The 11,737-nt window shown below is 40.0% G+C and overlaps 1 protein-coding gene across 1 annotated transcript in view; it reads left to right on the top strand.

Annotated features, from left to right (window-relative positions):
- Positions 1–168: 168 nt before the first annotated feature.
- Positions 169–11,737, top strand: part of ALKBH3 (alkB homolog 3, alpha-ketoglutarate dependent dioxygenase) — a 35,896-nt gene continuing 24,327 nt past the window's right edge. The window contains exons 1-7 of the mRNA XM_060159365.1: positions 169–324; positions 1,958–2,106; positions 2,348–2,451; positions 3,268–3,302; positions 6,010–6,057; positions 8,306–8,409; positions 10,004–10,092. Coding sequence (XP_060015348.1) covers positions 2,028–2,106; positions 2,348–2,451; positions 3,268–3,302; positions 6,010–6,057; positions 8,306–8,409; positions 10,004–10,092 — 459 coding nt within the window. The 5' untranslated portion in view covers positions 169–324; positions 1,958–2,027. The remainder of the gene's footprint in view (positions 325–1,957; positions 2,107–2,347; positions 2,452–3,267; positions 3,303–6,009; positions 6,058–8,305; positions 8,410–10,003; positions 10,093–11,737) is intronic.

Here is an 11,737-nt window from a genome sequence, read left to right as displayed (position 1 = left end):
GGCCCCGCACGGCGCCCCACCGCACGCTCAATCTCTGTGCTCCCCTCGAACCCCGGCCCTACCACCTGCACCTTCAGCGAGTCGGCCCTCCAGGCGCGGGGAACGCAGAGCTGCCCGGATTCCAGGAGGTGGCGCCGGAAGCGGCGGCCGCGGCACGTGACGTCAGAGGAAGTGCCTGACGCCGCGGCCTGTGGTTGAGAGTTGCTGGAGTCGGTACCCGGCGCTCAAGGTTCGCCGGACCGCGGGCGGCGGAGCAGGTCGGGGGCAGCGGAGTTTACTTTAGGACGAGCGGCTTTGAACCTCTGCGCCCGTCTCCGCCGGCAGGTGAGGGTTCCAGGCCTATCGCTGGGTGCCCGGGGCTCCGAGTGTGGGGACCGCCCTGAGGTCCCTTCCCGAGCGACCTCCGGGACCTCGTTCAGGGCCTCCCAGGAAAGAAGGGTCTAAAATAGAGAAAGTTGCTAACCCTTATCGTCGGGACTAGGCTCTCTTACCTTCGGGGAGCGCTTAACCCGCACTTGGACCGTGAGAGAAGTATTGGTTCTTCTGTTTACAGAGGAAGAAACAGGCTCAGAAATGTTAAGTCGTTTGCCTCAGGCCATGCAGCTGGGACGTGTCAGATCTGGCTGGCTCCAGAACCCTTGCTGTTTGCACTGCAGCAGGGTTCTCACACTTAACTCGAGTAAAGAATCTCAGCATGGAAGGTGGGGTTAGTTAACCGTGTCTGGGACTGCAAATTCAGTAGGTCTGGGATGGGGTTCTGGAATCTGTATTTTCAACAGCCGTACTGTGCATATAATAGTAACACATCGCTCCCCTGTGAACATAGCAAGAACGGTAGCTAATTGTTGTGTTAAGGTTTTAAGGCCTCACTTGAGAGAAAATGTCACATGAGGGCTTACTCTGCAAATCATGTGAGACTGGAGAGTTGGTATTTGGTTCTGCCATTAACTTTTTGGGCAGATGACAGCCTCTGTCCTCTCCCCACCTATTAAATAAGAAGACTTACAGACTTATCATTTGGGGGAATTTGTTAAACATACAGATTCCCGGGACCAGCTTTATTCTACTGAATCAGAAGGTCTGGAGGTGGAGCTGGGAATCTGTAGGCTAAATAAGCTATCAAATGAGCCTGTTACCTTTGAGAACTTGAGATGGAAATGGATTATAGGGTTGGAATACTCCCCCGCCTTCCCATTTTTGTTTTTTTTGTAGCTGTGCATGCTCCTGTATTTGCTGTGGGCTAGACTTTTATTGTCAAAAATGTCAAATTAGTATTACTGGCCATGACGAGGTGGATTTTTTACTTAGCTGAAGACTGGAACGTAATAAAATTTGAATGTTAGTCTACCTACTGTTGATTTCCTGAGTGACACTGGGTGAGCTGCTTAACTTTGTGGGCCTTACATACCTGTTTATCATCATCTCCTACAATGCTTGTTATAAAGACAAACACCTGTGTCTATCCTACATCACATCCTGAGACAGGCCATAGGTGTTTTTAACAAGCTTCCGTGGAAGTTTGATGCAGCCTGTGATAATGGAATATGGCAATGCCCTGGGAAACTGTGTCTTAGCCTATTTCTGAATGTTCATAGGTGGAGTTTTACAGTTTCTCTGTGTTCTGCTCTTGGGGGACTAATAAGAGTAATGTGGTTTTTGATAGGTCCTGGTTTTAGAATTTCTTAACATCTCCTTTTTTGCGAATGAAGTGAAAGTACTGTGATAACATAAACATTAAAAGATAAACATTGCAAAAGATAAACATTAAAAGCAGCATCCCCAAGTGACTTAGTAGGCTCCTTGACTGAGATGTTGTGATGTCAGATGTTGATTTCATGTAGAAGCTCTGATTGCTATTGAACCATCTCGTCTGCTTGAAAGGATTATAATTACCCCTTGATAGTCCAAGCTCTCACAACCCCAACTAAAACATCTTTTTTTTTTTTTCTTTAAACAGATACCATTGTGTAGTTTGAATCAGGAATGAAATATTCTGAAAGCTGAGAGCAGAAACCTTCTCGATCAACATGGAGGACAAAAGACGGCGAGCCCGAGTGCAGGGAGCCTGGGCTGGCCCTGCTAAGAGCCAGGCCATTGCTCAGCCAGGCAAGAACCTGTGGGGATCTCGTGTGTGTGTGTGTGTGTGTGTGTGTGTGTGTGTGTGTGTGTGTGTGTGTGTGTGTGTGTGTGTGTGTGTGTGTGTGTGTGTGTGTGTGTGTGTGTGTGTGTGTGTGTGTGTGTGTGTCTGGACAAGTATCATCCTATTTTATGTATATCCTTTTGGTTTATAGTGGACTTCCATTTCAATTGATGTTAAGGTTTGAGTCTCTTCTCTCTCTTGCTTCAGCTCCCACTGCTGAGAACCATCTCCAACAGAGACCTGGCCAAACCTGGATGAACAAGGAGCATCGTCTGTCTGACAGACAGTTTGTGTTCAAAGAACCCCAGGAGGTAAATTCTTGTTTCTTCTTCAACAGTAACAAAGATTTATTTATAAAAGCAACAGTCACATAGTAGACACTCAAATAAATAGTGACAGAATAAACTCACTAATAAAAAGAGAGTTGAAAGTATTATAATAATAATGAAATATGGAGTATCAGTTTCTTAGTATGTCTGAGGATTCTTTGTAGTCTTCCCCCAATTTGTAGGCATATATAGTTCCCATTTTTTTTGGCAAGGACGTGTACCATGACTAGAGGTTAGAGGTTATACCATGACTAGAGCTTGCATTAGTTATCTAAGTTCTAATGGTCCTAAAAATTGCTAGTATAACACATATCTCTGGAATTGGATTGAAATTTCAGCTACTACAATGCCTGATCTTTTTAGCTTTTTCTTCCACTGGGAAGGATGTAAGAAAGGGTGAAGAGTCACTTTTTAATAACATGGGGAAAAAGAGCTAAAAATCAGGCATTTTGCTGTAGTAATAATTATATAAGTAATATTAAAACCCCTTATTTCCTAGTATATCTTCTATTTTAAAAAATCCCTTGGAAAGATGGTTTTTCCAGAGCTGCTGACTGCTAGGAAAATGTATTAATTCTAATTTTGTCATCTTTTACTGCCCACTAGTAACTGTGACGTAGTTCTAAGAAGAATAGAAACAAGAGTTTCTGGTGGGATAGTGAGAGCTTAGGATAAAAAAGGGAGAGGTTTAAACCTGATTTATTTTGACTAGAAATGAGAGGATACAGTAATCCTGCAAGTAAGCCTTCCTGAGGATTAGGAATCATTCAGAAATCAGACCTGGCTTTTTCCTTGCAGGTGGTACGCAGAGCCCCAGAGCCACAAGTGATCGAGTAAGTAAATTGCTGCCCTCCTGTAACTATTGCCCACAGTGAAAGGGAGAGTCCAGGATCTTTCCCTCACCCTGGTTTTTCCATCTGGAAAAGATAATGGCCAATGTGTGTAAATTTTAGGCTGGGATACTCCTGTCTCAGATGTCTTTAAACTTGGTCTTTTGAGAAGCCTTTCTGAATTTGCAGATGGTGTGGGAAATGCAACCAGATATCTGTACATTAAACTCTTGGCTCTGGTGTAGATTTCCAGACCCTATTTCACTAATATGTCTGCAGATAGTAGTTAAAACATCTCCTAGGTAAAGACAGAGAGGGATTTTTTCCTGAGTCATTGAAACATGGCTCTTTGAAAAACCTGTAAGTATCATTTTACTAGCAATGCTTAAGAAAACTGCTAGAAATTTAGATGCTCTTACAGTTCATTTCTTAAAACCACATAACTCTTCCAGAGCAATTAAATGATAGTAAACATTTCTCTTATAGTGATCTGTGTCTAAAATACTCTTTTCCAAAATGATGAAAGATGCTTTGATTCCTCTTTTCCTGCTTCTCAGTTTCCATCTGATGCAGATAAATTATCAGTAGAAAGCATCCTTTTATTTTAGCAAATTAGCATTATGTGTATGCTATTGCTCGTGAACAACTGTTAAGCTGTTTGGCTGTTTGCAGATTGACTTGTATATCTTAAAAAAATTTAAAATGAACACAGATGTCATCATACTTTCAAAGAGGGTATGTAGTTGTGACCTTGCCATTAGTTAGATATGGTAACTTACCTAGTCCTTAGGTAAGTTATTGCTATCTCTCTGGACTTTTGTTTCCTTGTCTGTAGTATTAAGGGTTTGGACTGTATAATCACTTAAGACCCAGTATGGTAGCTCTAACAGTCTTTGTTTTGCAAACACAAATGTGATACTGCCTCCATTTGGTGGTAAAAAGAAGAAACAAAACCATGAAACCTGTTACAGATAGGACATTCAGGTTGAAAAAATGGACAATTGTGAATTTCCAAGTCAGAAGAAAATGACAGTACTCATTCCTCGTTGACCATAGGGTTTGTTAATTCTGTTTATCTGAAGCTAACTATGCTAGAATTTTTTTTTTGGCCTCACTGGGTCTTCGATGCTGCGCACGGGCTTTCTCTAGTTGTGGTGAGAGGGGACTATTTTTCATTGCGGTGCATGGGCTTCTTACTGCGGTGGCTTCTCTTGTTGTGGAGCACGGACTCTAGGCACGTGGGCTTCAGTAGTTGTGGCTCACGGGCCCTAGAGGGCAAGCTCAGTAGTTGTGGCGCACGGGCTTAGTTGCTCCGTGGCATGTGGGATCTTCCCGGATCAGGGATTGATCCCGTGTCCCCTGCATTGGCAGGCGGATTCTTGACCACCGTGCCAGGAAGTGGAAGGGAATCTAGGGAAGTCTCTAGATTTTTTTTTTTAATAGCCAGAAATGTCCCTCACATTTGAAGTGAGTGTTTCTAAATGTGGCCCAAAATATATCACACTGAAATATTATATTCACACTCTAGGAAGCTTTATAGGCAGCTCATTTTGAAATGTGCTAAATGTTTACGATAATAACTCTGCCTACATTTTGGCTCAGAGTGGCTCACACATCTACCTAAGAGCCCAGCTCAAAGATCATGAACTGCTAACTCACGTGGAAAAGGGTGATGGAAATACTGTCCCTTTATGTTATTCTCTATAACTTATCTCTGTGAGAAGAATCTGACACAGTTATCTTGACAGAGGTACCTCTCCAGTCTGGGTCACTTTTCTCACCATGGTGGGTTATAGACCTCACTACCCTGCCCATCTGTAACAGTTTTGTACTGTTGCACATTTGATTAAGTTCAGTAAGCTTTTTACTGCTCATCTGTTATGTGCCAGGCACTAGGAAACAGAAAAATAACCCATTCCAGCCCTTCAGGAGCCCATAGTCTAGTAAATGAAATAGACATGTAGTCAGATAAGGTGTAATCCTAGATATCTTGGAAGTGTAGACTTGTAGGTAATGTGGTGTGGTGACAGAGGATGAGATAGCTAACAGTATTTGCCTGGATTACAGGTCAGGAAAGGTTTAGAGAAGGTGATGCTGAGCTGAGATTTTGAGGGATGAATTAGAATTTTCCGCTGGACCAAAGCTGGGGGTGGTGGATTGGGGGTGCTAGATGGCGGGGAGGCATGCCAGCATGTAGAAAAGCATGGGGTTAGACATGTGGTGTGTTCAGAAGATTCCCAGCAGTAATTACTGTGGAAGCTGATGCGTCTGTGGGAACTGTCAGGAGGTGGAGCTAGCTCATGGGGACCTTGTACTTGCTTCTGTTCAATGTATCTCTATTCCAGAGTCTCCAAGGGGGTACTCTGTTTGCCACCCCTTTGTGTGATAGATTCCTGCACCGCATCAGCCTGAATTATGGGTGAAATATAAAGGGATAGCACTAGAATTTATATGGTCTTGGTTTTTGCCTCCATGGCCTGATTTTGTCAGGATTCCAATCCCAGTGCCATTAATGATTACCACACTGTTGCCCCTTACCTAAGTGTTAGAAGAAGGTGGGGCTGTACTTCCCTCGTAGTGCGCCTTCGTCGTGAAGTGATTTTGGTGAGCTAGGACTTTGTGAACTCTGCAGGACAACCCTTCCTTCTGCTACGTGCAGTATATTGCTTTGCTAGACACTAACAAGTGTTTGTTTTCTTTGTTTCTTTAGTAAAGAGGGTGTGTATGAAATCAGCCTGTCACCCACAGGCGTATCTAGGTAAGTGAATCCTCACTAGAAAGGGACTATAATTATCACTGAGTTACAGTCTCTTAAAATATTCTACTCCCTTGATTAAAGTAATTAATGTGGTAATATCTCCTTTTATACTAGCTTCAAAACATTTTCAAAGCCTCTCAGGTATAGTAGCTTACTTTTCCAGTTTTTCAGGTGAGGAAATGAGGTCCAGGGAGATTGAGTACTTTTTCGTAGGCTACAGAGTAATTTAATATTAGAGTTGGGTTTGGCCTCAACTTCTGTGCTGTTTGTGTTACATTATTATTATTATTGTTAGATTACATTGTATGTATTGGGTTGGCAAAAAGATTGTTCGGTTAGTGAATACGTTGTTCAATAAAGTTCTTGGTGAAAGTGGAAAATGTGTCTTTTATTTTTATTTAAAACTGAACGAACTTTTTGGCCAATCGAATATTATTACATATTATGTTAATCATACATTATTATATATAATATATATTAAGTTATGTCATATTGCTATATAAAGGTAGATTTCAATAAAATTAAAGCATATATGATTTAGGGTATATTAGGCATTAGTCATTGTTTCAGAACATTTTGAAAGCATCACCTTAATGCATGTCACTATAAAATAATGAGACATTTAAATAAATCAGAACTTATCTATCTAAATGAATTGCTTAGAAAGAGTTGCTGTTGGACTTGGAAGCCTCTATAATTAGTCCGCTGGCACTGCTATTGTTATAGCCTTTTTCAGAACTTCCCTTTTAAAGCAAGTTTAATAGTCACACAAGAAAACCAGTTGCATTATTTTGGTCACATCTCATTGTTAACCTGGTATGGCTTCAGGTGAGCTTTGGCTCTTTCACAAAATCATTTCACAATATGTGTAAGCCAAATCATTAGGCTGTACACTGTAAACTTACACAGTGCTGTATGTCAATTATATCTTAGTAAAACTGGAAAAAAGTAATAATTCAGATCCAAACATCTTAAATTGGACAACAGGTTAAAATTAATTAATAAATTACTTGTTAAAAAAAAAATGTACCTTTAAAGAGTGAAAATTTACTACCAACAAGGCTGTTGAAGAGAGTGTTCCATGGGCTTTCAGAACATTTCTTAAGAAAGGTATCCAAAAAAGCCAAATGCATTGTTAAAATGAAATAGTATATTAGGGACACAGAAATCAAAACCACAATGAAATACCACTTTATATTCACTAGAATTTCCATAATCAAAAAGACAATAATAAGTGTTATTATAAATGAGGATGTGGAAAAATTAGAGCCTTCCTGTATTGCTGGTGGGAATGTAAAATAGTACAACCCTTTTAGAAAAAAGTTTGATGGTTTCTTAAAAAGTTAAGCATACATTTACCATATGACCCAGCAACTTCACTCCTAGGTGTCTTACCCAAGAGAAATGAAAACATACATCCACACAAAGACTTGCATGTGAGTGTCCATAGCAGCGTTCATAGTAGGCAAAAGTAGAAACAACTCAAATGTCCATCCGTTGGTGAATGGATAAAGAAAATGCAGTATGTCTATATAATGAAATATTTTATTCTACCGTAAAAAGAAATGTTCTGATAATGTGCTACAACATGGATAAACCTTGAAGACATTATTCTTTGTTGAATTTTACAGCATGTAAATTATACCTCAATAAAGCTGTTTAAAGGAGAAAAAAAAAAAGATAGCCAAAACAATTTTGAGCTGGCTTGGCACTGTTGAAATAAGTGTATATTCAATGAGAGAAAGAACCCTCATTTGGATATGTTTATTTTGATAGTTATAAATGATTGCTTTCCCTACAATTAGCATAGTCTTAGAAGACTACCAATTGTTAAAGCAACACAGGGCCAAGCATTTTATTAGTTATTCTACATTTCACAGTGATGCTATAAGGTGGAGATCATCTTTGTGTTACAGATGAGAAAAACCAAGGTTCAGAGAGGTTAAGTAACTTGTCCAAGGTTTCACAGCTAAGCAGTGCTTGGGTAATATTTGAACCATAGCTATGAAAGCTGTCATGTACCTCTTTATCCTTCGTTGCCTCTTTTATTTGTCTTAACTTGAAAGAGGTTTATTTTACATCTGGAGCATCGTGATCTGGGTGATATTAAGCTCTGGAGGTGTGGTAAGATGATTTCATCTCCCCACGAAAGGAAGCATCATCCAGATTAATTTATTCTGCTAATGATTAGAGTCTAACTCATCTTTTTCTGTGTTCTTTAGTTAATAACTGTTCTTTCTGCATCAAGGGTGTGTTTGTATCCTGGCTTTGTTGACTTAAAAGAAGCCGACTCAGTATTTGCACAGCTTTGTCAGGATGTTCCCTGGAAACAGAGGACTGGCATCAGAGAGGGTAAGTAGATCTCTGAGATCACAGTTGTTGATGTTTGGTCTTCCTTTCCGGAATGTATTCCAATACCGTTGCTTCTTTGCACCGTTGCTTCTTTGCACCACAGCCAGATTTAAACAGAGATTCAAAACCTGACTGGAAGCCTCAGGATGAGTGAGAATTAGCCTGTCAAAGGGGACAGAGAAGAGTGTACCTGGCAGAAGAAACAGCAAGTGGTTCTCAGAACATGGCAGAAGATGGGCGTTCAGGGAAGCAAAGGACGTTTGGTTTGACTGAACTGTGGTTGATATGCTTATCTCCTTTTGTGTTTGTTCACTATTTATTACTGCAAATGGTGCCAGCTTTCCTCTTTCTTCATAGAAACTTCCAGAACTTTTTTTCCTGATTCTATTTGGCATATATTCTTTTGTGATCCTTTTTATCAGCTTTTTATTCTCATTTTAGTTTCACTAGAAGAGTCCAGTCTCCCTTAGCTTCAGCATCTGTAGTGTTCTACTGAGCTTGTTGAGATTACCTGACTTGGAACAGGCTCCTCTGTGGTCATCCACAAGCAACAGTACCTGCTATACCAGAGGCGGTCACTGGGGAGCGCCTGTGCTCTAGCATAGAATTTCCTTTGTGGCACATTGAGTGAATTTAAATTTTCTGTGGAGAAAGAGGCAAAGTATACTGGCATCATTTTTGTAACTCAGGTGTCAGAATGAGAGTCAGCTCTTTCAGGGCAGCCTTCTAATTCCCAGCAGTTTCTACAGCAGGGCTTTTGGTGACGGACTTGGCTTTGATTGCTGGCTCTGTCTTTCAAAATAATTGTTAATTTTAAACAAATTACAGTTAAATAATTTTCTGATTTTCTGATCTGTAAAATAGAGTGAATAATAATATTGATACCTATCTTACATGGTTGTTGTGATAATTAAATGAGATAGTGCATGATAAGTACTTAACAGAATGCCTGCTACATAGTAAGCCTTCAGTGAATGTTAGCTGCTTTTATTATTGTTGTTTTTATTGTTGTAGTGGTTGAAATCAATTGTAGGAAAAATAGCAGATCTATGGGTAACTCCCTCTCTAAATAAATTGGACATCAAAACCTTCTGACTAAAATTAGCTACATGCTATGATTGGTCAGAGCACTTTTTTCTTCATTTGGAATCAAAAGGGCTTACACAAGGGTGGCACATGGGTGAACAGTTTGTCTTGTTTTTTGTATGGACGTTGGTGCCACAAGTTCCTACCTACAAGGATTCAGACTCCATAGCCTGCATTTTAGACCCTCCCTAATCTGCGCTGTGTCTCCTTCACTCTTGTTTATGTCATCACTGACACAAATAAGTCACACACATTCTCCCCTCAGAGCTTCACCCATACTGTTTCTGCCAGTGTACCTTCTCTTGTCGTCCTCCTTTTAGCTGTCACCATTCTACTCCTGAAATCCCACGCTCTCTGTGAAGGTGGAACCTTGGGTCAGGGCCCGTCCTTACTCTTCCTTTGTATTTCTCATAGCTTCTTATACATTGCAAGGCATGGTGTTGGCACTCAGTAGGTACACCTTAAATAGCATCAAACCATTTCAAAGGCCCTATATTTTCTTTCTTAGATGTAACTTACCAGCAACCAAGACTTACAGCATGGTATGGAGAACTTCCTTACACTTATTCAAGAATCACTTTGGAACCAAATCCTCACGTATGTTGGAATGTTGTTGTTGGTTTGGTTTTATAGATTGTATACTATAAATGTAGAGTACTATAAAATAACAGTAAGAGCTTGCAGAGCTGCATGGTGATTCCTAGTTCAAAAAATCCTCTGGGTTCACACGCTGAGTTTTTGGGCTTATTACGCTTGATGTGCTTTTGATCCATAGATAAAGACAGAGGATGAGAAAAAAACTGGAACTAGAGTGAACTAGAACCAGACTCTAGGATTTCAGAGAAATGAATCATTATTTTCCTAATCTCCCCTTCCCCAGGCTTTTCCGGCCGTAGCCCTCTGTGTGCCTCCTGATACATATTTGCTGTGGGGTCTAAGCCTTATGACTGACCAGTGAGGTCAGAATGTTTCTTCCCACTTCTCAGGCTCTTTTGCCATTTGTGAAAAAATCCGTGCTTTTCTTGTTGACTTTGCATTCATTCTGTGGTTGCAGTTCTCATACTTCTAACTTACCATTGCTTTGGCTTGTCTCTGCTGCTTCTTTTGTTTTTAAAAATTTCCATGACAGACAGAGAGATTCTAGTATATAAATTAAGCTTGCCCAGATGATGGAATTAAGATCCAAGAAACAGCACTCTGTTTAGTCCCTGGAATCTTGCCTTTGGCAAATAATATTATGTTTTTATTGAAAGAGACTTTGAAGAAAATGGAGTTTTGCTTATGGCATTGGAATAAAGAGAAATATGACACATTTAGAGCGTCTAGTAATTTGTTATCATAAACTACCATTTTACTAAAATGTTCAGGGATAAAATATTGACTGAAGGGAACATGGCTTTTTCACATAAAGAGATAGCTGTATGCTCTGGTTTCTACAGCTGCATTTAGAATGTGATCCGGGGAAGCATTGAGACCCTCTATATCTGAAGTTGACTTGGAAACGTGAAGAGAATCGAATTAGGCCAATCCAGCATAGACTGCTGGCCGTGTTTCTGTCAGAATTAGTTTATCTTCTTGTCAACAGTCATAGCAGAGAAGCTGAGGATTAAACAGCCTGTGGGGAAGAAGTTCTTATTCATTCTAGTTAATCTTTCAGAACAGGATTTCTCAACCTCGGTATTACTGACATTTCAAGCTGGATAATTCTTTGTTTTTAGGGTTATCCTGTGCATTGTAGGATGTCTAGCAATATCCATGACTTCTGCCCACGAGCTGCCGTAAGCACCCCTCACTCATTCGTGACAGCCAAAAATGGCTCTAGACATTGCCAGACATCTGCCAGGGGTCAGAATTGACCTTGGTTGAGAACTACTGCTTTAGAATAAACATAAGGCACAAAGATCTGCTCAGTTGAGTGTCCACTTATGCTTGGAGACATTTTGACAACTCTTCAAAAGTATTTTTTAAATGATAATCCTTTTCTTATAATGGAAGTAATATGTGTCTGTTATTGAAAATCTAGAAGCTACAGATAAATATGAAGAATATTAAAATTTTGGATAATAGTTCCACCTGATATTTTGGTTCCAGTCTTTTTTTTCTTTTTTTTTAGGCAAATATATGTAGAGGATTTTTCTATAAAATCAATTATTTATATACTACATTTCATTTTACTGTATCATTAACATATTTTAGTATCATTAAATATTCTTCTACAACATTGTATTAATAGGTACATAGT

Source organism: Lagenorhynchus albirostris, chromosome 9 (assembly GCF_949774975.1).
Source record: "Lagenorhynchus albirostris chromosome 9, mLagAlb1.1, whole genome shotgun sequence".
In the NCBI taxonomy this organism is placed as follows: Eukaryota; Metazoa; Chordata; class Mammalia; order Artiodactyla; family Delphinidae; genus Lagenorhynchus; species Lagenorhynchus albirostris.
The sequence above is the reverse complement of the archived record's forward strand: the minus strand, read 5'-3'. Positions and strand labels throughout refer to the sequence as shown.